Below are 14,730 nucleotides of genomic sequence, written 5' to 3' on the forward strand. Positions count from 1 at the left end.
TAAAAGCAACCAAGTAATGGCCCCATAAGCTGGCTGGGGCATTGCAAGTTTTTAAGGCTGAGGATGCTAGCTAGGGATGATAAAAGCTCATATCCCTATCAGATCATGCATGGATACTAGCTAGTATATAATCCTTATTGCTCATATCCCTTTTGTATGCTTGCATTTGGAGGCTAGCCTCTTTTAAATTGGCTTGGGGTGGCCATTACAAAGTTGTCATGAATAGTGTGGGTTATGGGATGTGGTTCTATACTACTCATTCCAAAGCCTCTTTCTCTCTTAGGTCATTTAAAATAAACCCTTAGAAACGCCAAAACACCTACACATCCTCTATCTATCTCTCTAGTACTCTTTACATGAAAAGGAGAGACTCTAGGAAACCAAGGTTTCATTCACATGCCTCCCTCCTTCCTCACCCATGAATCTACACTTCCAAACACAACGGTGGTGGGGTTCACCAAGATTATTCAACTCAAAACTCAGCCCCCCTCTCATCTACATTATAAACACATCCATATTGGTACTTGATTCTCTTAAATCTTTACAACACATATATAATCCAAACCTAAACCCTAAGTACCATAGTCACTATGATTGCAGAATATACCAACACACTAAACTATATTTTTTTTATGATAAAAAAACACCAACTTTACCCCCTTAATTAAGGAACAACTCATTTGCAACATTGGTGGCATTTCAAATTTTAAATCTCAAGGTATTACTATATATAGTACTTTAGGGTTCTCTAGTTTTTTCTTTTCACAAAATGGCTACTCACATTTTGTAGCTAGTATAGGTTAATCAAGTTCTATAAGTGATTGGATAAGCAACTCATTTAACACATTAGTGGCATTTTGAATTTTAAATATTAAGGTACTACTACTATAATAGTTAAGAATCTCTAGCTGCTGCTTCTTCTCACAAAATGGCTAGCCACTACTCTGCAGTCTCTAATGTAGGTTAAGCAAGTTCTACAAGCGATTGGGAAACCCTAGCTAATTGAGGAGCAACTCATTTAAAACATTAGTGGCATTTTGAATTTTAGGGAAAAGGCTGGGCACGTTGATGGGTGCCCAGCCTGTTTCTCTCTCTCTCTCTTCCTGCTTTTTTTAAATGACCTCATTGCCCTTTCCATCCCAACCTTTCATTAGTTGACCAGTAGCTTTAGCCGCATGCCTAACCCTTTTCGGAATAAATATCAAGTTAGCAGTACTATAGTACTTAGGGTTCTCTAGCTTCTACTTGTTCTCACAAAATGGCTATTCAAATTCTTTTATATAGATTAAGCAAGTTGTACAAGTGATTAGGTAACACCCTAGCTATCTAGTAGCTAATACCCTAATGAATAGGGATTGATATAGTTTAACCAGTAGAAAACAGCTTCTTGGTTCAGTTGGAACAACATTAGAGAGAGGGGGCTGCTGTTATAAAGATGGTTTTTTTTTTTTTTTTTTTTGGGAAGAGGAAAGCTATTTAAAGATGGCCTTCGCTTGTTATGATATTTGGAAGCTCAATGGGGTTCTGACTTTTTTTTATTTCTTTCTTTTTTAAATAAGAATTGCATGGGGTTCTGACACATGGCCCAATGAAATGTGAAAAGATGTTTGGCTAGGTATGGGCCTTGTGGGCCAAAAGGGCTGTTTGCAATTCCCAGAGAGAGAAGTGGGGTGGGACTTGGGAGGAGCCAAAATGGCGTTTCCAACGTTGCAATCCCCAGAGAGAGAGAGAGCGAGAGAGTCCAAGTCAAGGCCCCTTCACTCCAGGCCAAGCCGCCGGCGCAACTTGTTCACCAAATCCACGTGGGCACATAGCAGCCTATCTTCATCAGCAACTACGTCTTGCCATGTGGGCCATCAGAGAAAGATATCTCTATTTTTGTGTGTTATAAACTTTGGTGTGGGCCCCACTCTAATCCATTCGTCACATCCAAATTTCTCATGTTACTTAATCCCCCCAAATCAAATTAGATGAGCATGACGTGTTGCTTTCGATAAGCTCCAATCCCAAATCCTCTCTCTCTCTCTCTCTCTCTCTCTCTCTCTCTCTCTCTCTCTCTCTCTATATATATATATATATATATATATCTCTTTGACTATTTATAGCAACGAAATGAAGACACCATACTAGATCTCAAGTCCATCGTGATCAATGTACCTTCGTATACAAACACCAAACACGTGTCTTTTTCATTCATCAATAGCGACCATAATTAGTAAATTTAGAAACGAATACGTTTGGCAATCAAACGGATCAATTGGTAATAATACTTGAAAAAAATTAGGCGTAATAAAATGTGTACATCAATGATATGGTACATGTTTAATACGATTGCTTTGTAAGTAAAAATACATGTATATGTTTACTATGAAACATATATGTGCTAAGATTTTAAGTCAAAAATTTTTTTTTTTAAATCGTTTTTATGATTGGTTGAGATAAACATTAGGGTAAAGAAGCATATAAGGAGTATTCTTACATCCTTCTCTAGGTTTGGATTTTCGATCAGAAAGGGATTTTGGTTTGGATTTTTTGTTTTTTATTTTTAAAATAAAAAAAGTTATGGTAAGATGAATAATACAGAATAATACAAAAATTATATGTTTAATTCAGTATTCCTTTATAAACATGTATTTTTCCACTGATATTTTATACGTAAAAATGGATTCGACAATTAAACGTTCAGATATGAAAAAAAATACGCATTTAATTTGTATATTTACCAACTATAATTGAGACCCGCTAGAGATTCATTTACATTTTTAATATAACAAAAATGGTTTTTGTGCTGGCGTGTGGTCCCTATGCGTAGACATATATGGCCAAATGACTGACCCACCCCCATGAAATGGAGAATAATACCTTTATCGGTGCTTCCTCGTGTTCTCTTGTTGGCCGCATGCACATGAAACACATTCCTCCACAAGAAACACTTACCCTTTAATATATCATAGATTCAACCAAAAGCTCACCCTTTCATGATGTGAATTTCTTAAATAGAATTGGTACCACCTTATTTACGAGCAATTTTTACCCATTATGCCAATCCAATGGCATTAATCATCGATTAATGTACCTCATTTATTATCACATAAGTAATAATTATGGAAAGAATAAAAATATTTTTCATTTATTTTGGTGCTTGAGGATTTTTTTTTTGGATAAATAAACCCAAGAACTTGTAGGCGCAGCTGCTTGTTGTTGGGGGCCCAACTGCCAACCAATATTCGGAATATGATGAAATATAAATAAAAACAACGCGTAAGCTTTTGGTAATTATAATATTAATTTGCTCTTTTGTAATTATATAATTTTTTATAATGACTTTGAGTAAAAAGGTTATATCCCATTATTTCCAGGGTATTGCATGGAGAGTCCTAGGAATCTGCAGGAAGAAAAAGGAAAGATTGTGGGTGATCTATTAATATTATTTTTTTATCCTATATATACACAATAATTACTAGAATTCATTAAAAATATAATTAAAAGAATCACATTAGAGCCCTCCAAATCTTGGGTTAATTTAGTAGTAGGATACAGTATAGTAGGATCACTATAACTATAGCCTCCGGTAGATTTTACCAAAACCAAAAAAGATTTAATTGGTGATCTATTTATATGCCCAATAATTACAACAATTAACTAAAAAATACAATTAAAAGAGTCACATAAGGGACCTTCAAATCTTGGATTTAGTAGTCATTGTTACCATAGCCCTTAGTAGAATTTACCAAAAACGAAAAAGATTTATTTGCTGTATAGATGACTTGTCATGGAGGGACCATTTTGTTTTTCGTAGATTGGTCCAGTTTATCACTTTTTTTTTTTTCTTCTTGATATATTAATGGATTGGCTAGTTGCTTTGGAATTTTCCTCATAAAATGAATTGTTAAAAGGGGAAGAGTGAAAACCAACTTCTGTTCTTACTCCTTCATATTAATGGTTAATTAATAAAAATTTCATGGGGGGATAATAAGAAATATAATAATATAATTAAAATAAAATAAAAGAAAGAGTCCTATGGTTATCATTTTAGAGGAGCTTTAAGGCATCAAGTTCTACTCCTATCACATGCAGGTCTCATGGCAACCACCCTTATTTAAACCCCTTTACCCCCTCCTTCCACCATCACATTACCTTGCAACACAAGTTTTCTCCTCTCCTCTCCTCTCCTCTCTTCTCTTCACTTCCATTCTCCATCTCCTACTCTTATCATCTCAATTACAAACAAACTTAACCAACAACCCCAATACTCTCCTTCAAACTTCCCTTCCAAGTAGTACACATACAAATACTACTACACAACTCTGGTCAATAGTCCTTCAAGATGTTTTGTCTTGCTGATCATGAGGATATCTTTGCTCGCCGGAACGTGTGGGTAAACGGTCCAGTCATTGTCGGCGCTGGCCCTTCTGGACTGGCGGTCGGCGCCTGCCTGAAAGAACAGGGTGTACCCTTTGTAGTCCTTGAAAGAGCAGACTGCATTGCCTCTCTGTGGCAAAAACGCACCTATGATCGCCTCAAACTTCACCTCCCCAAGAGCTTCTGCCAGCTTCCTAAACTCCCATTCCCAGAGGACTTCCCTGAGTACCCAACCAAGAAGCAATTCATACACTATCTAGAATTGTATGCCAAGAAATTTGAGATCAACCCAAGATTCAATGAGTGTGTTCAGTCTGCTAAATATGATGAGACTAGTGGGTTGTGGCGCGTCAAGACAGTCTCTACCAGCCCCATCTCCGGCCGCATTGAGGTTGAGTACATTTGCAGGTGGCTTGTTGTGGCCACAGGAGAGAATGCAGAGTGTGTGGTACCAGAAATTGAAGGCTTATCTGAGTTTGGTGGTGATATTGTACATGTCTGTAACTACAAGTCTGGTGAGGATTACAGAGGAAAAAAAGTACTAGTTGTCGGTTGTGGCAATTCGGGCATGGAAGTTAGTCTTGATCTTTGCAATCACAATGCTCAGCCATCCATGGTGATTCGCAGCTCGGTGAGTCTTTATTAACAGTTCATTAGTACACAACATTTTTGAGTTATATTTATGAGTTTCAATTATTAACAGAGGAATTCTGTTTCAATTATCAGGTTCATGTATTGCCAAGGGAAATTCTTGGGAAATCAACATTTGAATTGGCGGTTCTTCTGCTGAAATGGTTACCACTTTGGCTAGTTGATAAGCTGTTACTGATAATGGCATGGTTTGTGTTTGGAAACATTGAGAAATATGGACTGAAAAGGCCAGAAATGGGACCTTTATTGCTCAAGAACACTGAAGGAAAGACCCCTGTTTTGGATGTTGGTGCATTACAGAAGATAAAATCTGGAGACATCAAGGTTGTTCCTGGAATTAAAAGGTTCTCATCTGGTAGAGTTGAGCTTGTTAATGGAGAAAATCTTGAAATCGATTCGGTTGTTCTCGCTACTGGCTATCGCAGCAATGTTCCTTCTTGGCTAGAGGTGAGAAGATGTTCTTATTCAATCTATAAAAAAATTTCCCCTGTTTTGGAGGGAGTTAGGTTTTTGTTAGATTCTTTCCTTATTTTTCAAATCTTTTCTTCATTTTTTTGGGTTTGATTCAGATACTCATGATCTTATAAAGGGTCAGACAGTAATAGGTAGTTAGATGGTGTTTGGTAGCATTGATTTTGTCTTTTTTTCTCTTTCCCTCCCCCTCTTTCTGAGAAGATTCAAATAAAAACAAACACATGTAGTGGATAAATGAACTAATGTTATTTTGTACCTTTGTATTTTTACAGGAGAGTGAATTTTTCTCAAAGAATGGGTTTCCAAAGGCTTCATTCCCAAATGGGTGGAAAGGAAACACTGGGCTATATGCTGTTGGGTTCACAAGGAGAGGGCTCTCTGGTGCCTCCTCTGATGCTATGAGAATAGCACAAGATATTGGAAAAGTCTGGAAAGAGGAAACAAAACAGACAAAGAAGAGGATTGCTTGCCATAGAAGATGCACTTCACAGTTCTGATCATGCATCAATTCTACAGTCTAACACTACATGAAAGATTCACCATTGAATTCTTTTATTTTCTTTTTCGGGGTTTGCCGGATGGAGATCGATCGTGTACAATAATAATGTATACTAGGACAAGAAAAAAAAAAAATAGCGAAAGAAACAGTTAACACAGTGAGCCCTCTCCACAAGCCCAAGTTTTGGAAAGAAATGGGAATTTTGTGTACAGAGGAAGATGAGGCTTTTTGGTTTTCCAAATTTTTGTATACTTCATTCAGTTATCAATTCAAATAAGAAAAGGAAATTCTTCTTCATTCCTTTACATTTCTTTCTTTCTCATATTCTTTGTTAGTTAGATCATAGAGAAGGGTTCTTTCATGTTCTGTTATAGAAAAGGAATTAAAAGGAAAAATGGTCTATTGTCACCTGATGTTCTTCATCCTCAAATGAAACCTACAACCTAAGTACCACACATGTGGTCCAACTACTCATTTTTATTCTTACAGTTTCACTTGATGTATGACTACTTATAAGCATCACTTTCTTCGAGCAAACGGTCGACATCCAAAAGTCGGCAGGCCATCTGTATCCATTAAAATGATGGACCCCAAGTTCATCTTGATTCTTGCAGATCCTAATTTTTATTCCATTCCTCCTTTTTTCAAGGAATAAAGGGCTTCATGCTTCATATCAGAGATGACATTCTGTACAGCACTGTTCTCTGTACTATATCTGATTCTTATATACTTTGTAATCTATTTAGTGCTGTAAGCAATCCATAAAAGTTTCTGTAAAGTGAAGGATAAGAAGAAAGATGTGACTGACTCATACAATGGAACTCAGAATCTACTTCTCACTGCAAATACAGTTAGTTTGGAAGACTATCCAATGAGGACAGTCAAGAAGATTTTAAACTATTTCCTTTCCTTTAAGTGTAAGAGTGAGTAGTACAAATGCTCTACAAAAACAACTCAGAACTCACTGATTCTGTTGGTTAATTTTATTAGAAATGCTTACAATGAACTTCAGATTCAGCTTTTCACTGTAAAATAAGGACAGTTCAAAAGTTAAACTATTTCATCTTTTTGTAAAGGCTGGACATAAGTTAATACTTTACTTATCACTAAGTGGAGATGAATACTATATGGTAAAAATCAGGGTATTTCAGAAGAACAGGTTGTTCCAGCTCGACACCGTCAAAGAATTCCTGACCATTGAAATGGGAACAATTTCATCTTCGAAGTTCGAAGCATTTTTTCCTTCCAATATTTTTCTATTGGGGCTTCCTTCATTCCTTTTTATCGACCATAATGATGTGAATCGAGCTTTAATGAAAACATTAATTAAACAATTCACAACAACTTATTAGTTTCTTACATGATAACCAATTGTATCGCGACACGAGGATGCTTAATTAAGATTTAAGCAATTTATTATAATCCTACCACTAAGACACTAAGCACAGCCCCCACTCACTGAGCTATGAGAGTGAAGGTTCTGGACACCAACCACAGTTGCATGCTTGCCATATGTGTTGTAGTCTCATTTGGTATGGTCACTATATCTAAAGGGATTTCATTCTTAGATTTAATAATGTATGGAATAAACTGTTTTCTTTCCCAAATCTTCTGATAGTGAATACCTAAATCCTTTCCATCCACAGAAAAAAAATAAATAAATAAACCCTTTGAACTTTGAAGTCAAAACACTTGTTCAGTCTAATTTTCTGTGAAGCTGAGAACCAATTCACACAGATTCAATTTGAGAGAATTCTAGAAGCCAAAGCTTCTGAACTCTTTCTTCCCCACCTTTCCTTTTTCCCTTCTTTATTTTTTTTCTAATCATCCATGACTCAATATCAGTCAAACTAATAGTAGAAAAGCAAGGAAATAGGGAATAGACACAAAAACCAAATGCAGTCACACATACACAAACCTTAGATGTGAATCTAACTCAATCCTTGATGTGTTTAACATGTATGTCCATCAAAACTATTATCTGGAGAAAAAACTTTGATTGCAGTTCTAAGATAAACCATTTTATTTCCAAATAATTAATTTTTGTACGATAATTTAGAATGCAAAAGATCCTATTCCTTCCATAATGCTATTGGATTTCCGCCAACACACTACCCATACTATATGCAAATCACCCTTTTTCTTTTTTTTCAACTTGTTTCAAGCATCTAGATTTCAATCTACTTCCAGGCTGAAACAAAGAGTACAACTGTATTCTTATGTCTTATCTCTTTGGATCATCTGCTTGCTTTTTTGTTTGGGGCACCAATGGCTTCCGTGACTAGTCTAACCTCACGTTTATTCTTCACAGAGACCAAGAAAGGAACAGATGGGGGTGAGGGGGAATGGTCAGCTTCTTTCTCCTTTATTTCCGAATCCAAATTAAGGGCCCATGCTATCTGTTTGCACAAACTAGAAACTATGGTCTCTGTTAGAAACTATGTTCTTTGAGTAGGTCCACTATATTTCTCACTCACCATTTCAGACTTCCAAGTAAAATTTATGCGAAAAGTAGTATTTCCAAGATGCCCGTGTGCGAAGGAATCTGTACAATAAGACACATAAACGTAGAACCCATTCGTTCTCTTTCCTTCAAAATTCTCCTTATTTAAAGATTTGATACGGAGAACTCTTTTTCGATCAAATTAGTACTCAGGCATTGGAGGGAATCCTCTCCCAAAAATTTATGTAAGCAATTATGATATGTAATATACTAATATGTCATGGGTTAGTCAGACTAACACAACATCAAATTGGATCTCAAAATTTATGGGTTGGGCTCAAGCTCAATTTGAATTCAGCTCAGCCTAGTCTCCATCTGGTCACAAGGGAAGTAAAGGGTAAGGAAGCGAAATTAAATCAAAACTAAAATGGAAACTATTGTAACCGGTAGCTAATATGATTGAGTAACTAATTCCAAATCATATCAAATCTGGTTATTAAATTTCATTTTGCAAAAGAAAAATAAAGATTACATCTAAAAAGTATAATTATCAATCATGAGTTTTAAGTAGGTTACACAAACGTGTTTATAAAAGAAAATATATTTTATTTTTTAAATCAATTCCACTTCCCTTCTCTTCCTTTTACTTGCAAGATGGGTTTCCATAGCCTTATGGTCCTGAGTCTTCTGACCCAAATGTTCTCCACAGGATGGTCCTACCCTCAGAACCGTAAAAGATGAGTGACAAAAAAAGAGAATTTTTTCCTAACATTTATTTGATGGTTGAGCCAAGTGTCTGACAGTGGCTTGCAACTTTTATGGTTTGAGCAACATAAGTTGAACTGTGCAACAACTTGCACAAGACTTAATTTCCAGTGAGGACACAAGGATTGAAATTTGTATTATAGAGGCAACCCTTCTCTATAACACAGTAGGTTAGATTGGTCCTGAAAACAGAGTTGAGAGGTGCCAACTTTAACCAGTTGGGTTGGAAACAAAGAACACAACTAAAGAATCAAAAGAACCTAAATCAGAAAAGGCAAAGAGGAAGGTAAAGGAAAGCAAGGCTATAAAGTTGCAAGGTTGCCACTCTAGTCCAGCTTTTGAAAACAAATTTCTACCAAAATAGCCACTAATGGTTATAATAAAATTGCAAGTTGTGAGTTGCAGCTAAGGTTAACACTTCAGCCAACCAGTGAAGCTACTTGTAAAGTAGTTAAAAACTGTAGCTTACAACTTCAATTTGAACACTGAAACTGCATCTTAGTGGGTGTGACTTCAGTTAAAATATCATATAATTGCAAGTTGCAACCTGGGTATACCTTGCAATCCCGCTTTTGTTTGGGGAATTGTTTGAGGATAAACAGACAAGACTGTGGAATGGGCACTTTTAGGTAAGAACAGCTAAGTGGTAATGGGCTTTGAACTTCCAATTCAATTCTGTATAATTTGAGAGCTGGTCCTTTAAAAGTCTGAAACAATAATATTTCATTAAAATTGCATCATTCCAATACTATATCCTCAAACCTGTCCAATTATTCTTCTCAACAATGCTACACTAGAAGTTGATTTTGATTCTTGTCATTATATTTAGGATGTGAGATTAAAAAAAAAAAATTTTGTGATCTTCACTGAACATAGATCATGTTACTAAACTTGTTTGCGTGTGTGTGTGTGTGTGTGTGAGAGAGAGAGAGAGAGAGAGAGAGAGATTCCCCATAATCATTTCTCAACACACAATATGCACCAATGATTTCACTTCTCATTTCTCAAAATTAAAGCTATGTTTGATTGTTTTAGACTACATTTTATTGCAAAGAAAATTGAAGGAAAGTGGAAATTTTCAAACCTAAGAAAAAAACTTTTGTAATCATTACCTCATGTAAATGTTTAAATTAATTAAATGTTTTACCATATTGTAGTAATGATACAATTTATTTATATGTAATTTTTATTTTACTTTTTAAACCAAAGGGTTTTGGATGCAAAGTAAAGTGAAATTTAATAACCATGTATGGAATGACTTGTGATATAGTTATTACAAAAGTTTCTACCTTAGGTTTGAAAATTTTCACTTCCTTTCCCTTTAATTTCCCTTGCAACCAAACAAAGTTTGTGATCAGTTAGATTTCAAAGATAATGTTTATTTATTTATTAGGTAAAAAAGATAATGTTTATTTGGATATTCCACAAGGGTGAGAAGTTTTATCCAATGGAAGTAGGCATGAAACTAGGCCAGGTTTTTGAAAAACCCAGGCCTAGCCCGGGGTTCCCAAGGCCCAGTCTAGGCCCGGCCCAAGGTGGGGCTAAAATATTTACTCATGCCCATCCCTGTTGGGCTCCGGGCTGGGCCTTGCCCAGTTGCAGAGGATCCTTGCCCAAGTAATGATAGAACCAGATCCTCTCCAGCTGCGCACATGTGTCCGATGGCTGGGAGCCCCTTGGAGTGTGCAATCATGTGTTGAAGTGCGTATCCGAGTGCTCCCAGATGTTAGATATGCCTTGGGCGCCCAGCGCTGCTGGAGAGAATCTAGGTCCGTAATGATTAAGCATTTAAGCCACATAGTATTTTGGATCAGAGTCCTCGGTATGTAAGACCTGCACATAAGAGAGAGAGAGAGAGAGAGAGAGAGAATCATAGAATATTTAAACCATCACCCTTTTTTTTTTTTTGTGGGAACTTACACCATCAACTTGAATGTTCATAGAAATACCATGAACATCTAAAATACTCACACAAGGTTCTCACCTCTCACCTGTGCAGGGCTGTAACAGTTAAGATACAAGGCCAATCAATCTGAGATGTAATAAACTAAGGAAATTTCAGAAAACTGAAAAAGAAGGCAATTTTAGGCACATTGAGACTGCTTGGGAGATCATTTGTTCGAGAGCATCCTATCAACTTCTCCATTCTGGTTATACATATCTACAATTTTCTTTGCATATGATGGCATGTGCCTGTCAGCTCTGTGTGCACCACAGTTGCAACATAAGAAGCAACAAGTATGAGAAGCGAACATTCTGCAACCTAGTTCAGGCCTTGAGCCATTCTCAGGACATTCTCAGGACTGTAAAATACAATCTTACCTTTGTTTTCCCCAAGTACGATTTACGTACAGATAGTTTCTTATTGTATGGTAATCTAATGAGTACCGAGCAAACTCCAGACCCTTAGGACCAATCTGAAACAAATAAACAGATGAGTGGTCATGAAAATTTTGCAATCAGCATCTCATCAGCGAGTAATCCACAACGAAGAATATTACCAAGTTTAGTATGAATGCTATCAAGTTCCCAACAAACTTAGGAGCAGGCTGTGAAGGACCCTTCCCTGAGAAAAAGGACAAAACTAGATCAGTGAGAATATTGCCAATATTGCTAAGGTTCACAAATCATGACTAAAATTAGGTATACATCTACTTGCAGCATGGATGATCTAACCACGTATACTTATGTTATAGGTTCTAAAAGGACCAAAAAAATAAATAAATAAATAAAGACACCAAATTGCAGATTTGTGAACTCTAATGCCATGGTAATTTCTATGTTGATAACATACAGAGGGTGTTCCCCACTCTTAGCTAAATCTCCATGGTTCACAGTGTTAATGAATTGAGGCTTTTGCTCATCACCAGTACGACCACTTCTAATCCTCATTTCTCCTAGACCCAAGTTGTCAGTGTGGAAGTTGAAGGGAGGTCTTGAAGTCAATTTAGATTTTGATTCTTGCTCAAATTATAATTTGGAATAAACTCGGCAGAATTCCAGCTCATTTCATCTTCCAAGTATAACCATCCGATCTCTTCTAGCTAGAACTGGTTGGTCATCATAACAAATATGAAGTTTGGTCCACAGAGCAGGTTAGAACTACTAGTTAACCTAGAAAACCTAAGCAGTAAAGGCATGTAATCACTCAATGGGCCATATTGTTGAAGTACAAATTTAGAACTTGAAAAGGAAGGTCAAAATAGTAAGTTAGAAACATTTTTATAGAGGTTAATGCAAAAGCAATTCCTCAACCAGTGGTATATTTCTTTAGAATTGAGAGAATTTAAAATAAAATATAGAATATTCATTTCTTATTCTTAGTTAATATAAATAAGAAATATCTCCTCCTCTCTACATTTCTCTCTACATCTGCAATTCTTTCCTTTCTTCCCAAGAACTTTATTTGATAAAATAGTAATTAACAATCCAAAATGCCTGACCAGAATAGATAAACTATCTTTCCCTTATCTTGTCCTTACATTGTTAGCTTTTATTCCTATAAAGATTGATTCAAGTTTTCTAACCGTGAAAGCCTTCAATCCTCCATTTTCGTAAGAGTTATATTTTGCGATGGTGTCCTTGTCTTTGTTGTCTACAAGACTAAAGGAGTTGTTGTGCCTCCTTGTTTAAAGATCTCATTGTTGACCCAGAGTTCGACATCACCTTGGAAGATGGTAGCATCGTTTTACTTGCAATCCAATTTGTCATCGTGATCCAGGGTTTCTTATTCAAGGAGCATCCATGGATTTGAATGCTTGGGATGATCACACATCAACATAATCTTGGCACAACACTTAAAACTCATGCTTTGCCAGTCATTCTGGCCAATGAAACTCGACTCAGCCTCTAAACACTTGTATTCGTTTTTTTAGAAGAAAAAAAACAGAAGTAATGATTTCTATGACTATAGCATAGATAGACATCCTTTGTGGGCATAAGTGAAAGCAATAGAAACATTTTTATAGGTGATTTTGTTCATGGATACCGAAAGTACTCCTGTATTGACACGTTCCGCAATAGGTTCATAGTTTAGATCTCCAAAGCAAAAATTGGTTTAGCTCCATAGTTTTTAAGGCGCTGGTAAGGCGATGCCTTAGCAACGCCTTGGCGCTGATGCGGTCAAAACTAGAGATGGTAAGGCAGTGCTCCACCTTATGTGAAGTGGCGTCTTATGGGTTTTTTTTTTTTTTAAACACATTTTAAAATTACTTGATGAAGATTCCAAATATAGATTTTTTATTGGTAGGTGTATGGTTTTGTTAACACTTGAGATGTATGGGATCAGCTTTACTCCACCAAAAATAACCAAAACAAACCAAACAAAAACACGATTCACAAACAGGGTTTGGATTTTGTCAAGGGTTTTAAGAAAGGACTTTGAGAAGGAATCAAGGAACAAGGAAGAACCATTGATCCAGGCCACCATTTTGTTCCGATAGCGGTGAGCTTCATTCTTCTTTGACGGGAGTAGAAATATAGTGGATGACCTTAGGACTTAGGCACTCATTTTGGCATCATAGAGGTAAGTATAATAAATACTTGTATTTTTTATGTCTTCTTTTCTTTATATTTATAATTTTGTTTCATAATTATGTATTTATATTATATGTTAATATGTTATGATGATTAATGATTGATGATTGATGAAGATGAACTTAGTTTATTCACTTTATTGATTTGTTTTTTTTATGAATATCTTACATTGGTATGAATATGAACATTAATATTTATTTAACATATGAGTAATAAGATTCAAATAAAATTTGGGCCAAATAGATTGATTTTATAAAAAAATTACACATGAACGCTTTAGTCGATAAGGCGACGCTTTATGCCTGCCTTATCGCTCAAGCGTTCTGAAAGACCCTCAAATGCCTCCGTCGCCTTACCGCCTTAAAACCTATGTTGAACTCCATATCTAGAGTGTGAGAACCTTTTCTCTTTTAAATGAGTTAAAATTACTTCTAAAAAGCGTCAATTTTATTATGTAATAAAAACAAAAAATATGAGTACCAAAACATATAATAGGTTCTTACACTCATGGTGAATGGATGGAGAGGTGCGCATCCAGGGTTTCATGAGGATATTTTGGAAAAATACTAAAATCTTAAGTGTTTGAACCCTAGCATGAGTGACGAATAATGTTTTTTTTTTTTTTTTCTAATAGAATATGGGAGAAATAACACTACATGCTTGCCTTGCCCAGACACATGAGAAGTTGAGGCAGCCTGTGAAAAAGATGCCCCTGCCTCGCATCCACTTCCCATGTGTCTGGGAATGGGGAACACAAGCAGGTTTTGTATCTGCACACAATAGATACATTCATAGATTATGAGATTCCTTTTATTAAATTAAAGACAAATCAATTATGAATTAAAAATCATGGAACCAGGTCGGGACTTCGAATATTTATGAATATTATTATGAAAATAGCTTATTAGTAAGAGCCATTGGCTCTTTTCAATAGATGATGCGTATTCCCCTCAATTTTTCTCCCCCTCCCCTCCCCCAGGGTGGTAATAAATCAGAACTG

At 36.0% G+C, this 14,730-nt stretch overlaps 1 protein-coding gene and 1 long non-coding RNA gene across 2 annotated transcripts; one reads left to right on the plus strand and one right to left on the minus strand.

Moving 5' to 3' along the window:
• Positions 1 to 4,144: 4,144 nt before the first annotated feature.
• On the plus strand, positions 4,145 to 6,226 carry LOC122063398 (probable indole-3-pyruvate monooxygenase YUCCA8). The gene is made up of 3 exons (XM_042627106.1): positions 4,145 to 4,993; positions 5,089 to 5,460; positions 5,760 to 6,226. The coding sequence occupies exons 1-3, from the start codon at positions 4,328 to 4,330 to the stop codon at positions 5,982 to 5,984; spliced, it is 1,263 nt and encodes a 420-aa protein (XP_042483040.1). The 5' UTR covers positions 4,145 to 4,327; the 3' UTR covers positions 5,985 to 6,226.
• Positions 6,227 to 11,069: 4,843 nt separating this feature from the next.
• LOC122063396 lies at positions 11,070 to 12,152 on the minus strand. Its single transcript, XR_006135322.1, has 3 exons — positions 11,696 to 12,152; positions 11,517 to 11,611; positions 11,070 to 11,396 (listed from the first exon to the last, which is right to left on the minus strand). It is a non-coding gene; the product is annotated as an uncharacterized LOC122063396 (long non-coding RNA).
• Between the last annotated feature and the right edge of the window lie 2,578 nt (positions 12,153 to 14,730).

The sequence above is a fragment of the Macadamia integrifolia genome, unplaced genomic scaffold (genome assembly GCF_013358625.1).
Source record: "Macadamia integrifolia cultivar HAES 741 unplaced genomic scaffold, SCU_Mint_v3 scaffold1306, whole genome shotgun sequence".
NCBI classification, from domain to species: domain Eukaryota; kingdom Viridiplantae; phylum Streptophyta; class Magnoliopsida; order Proteales; family Proteaceae; genus Macadamia; species Macadamia integrifolia.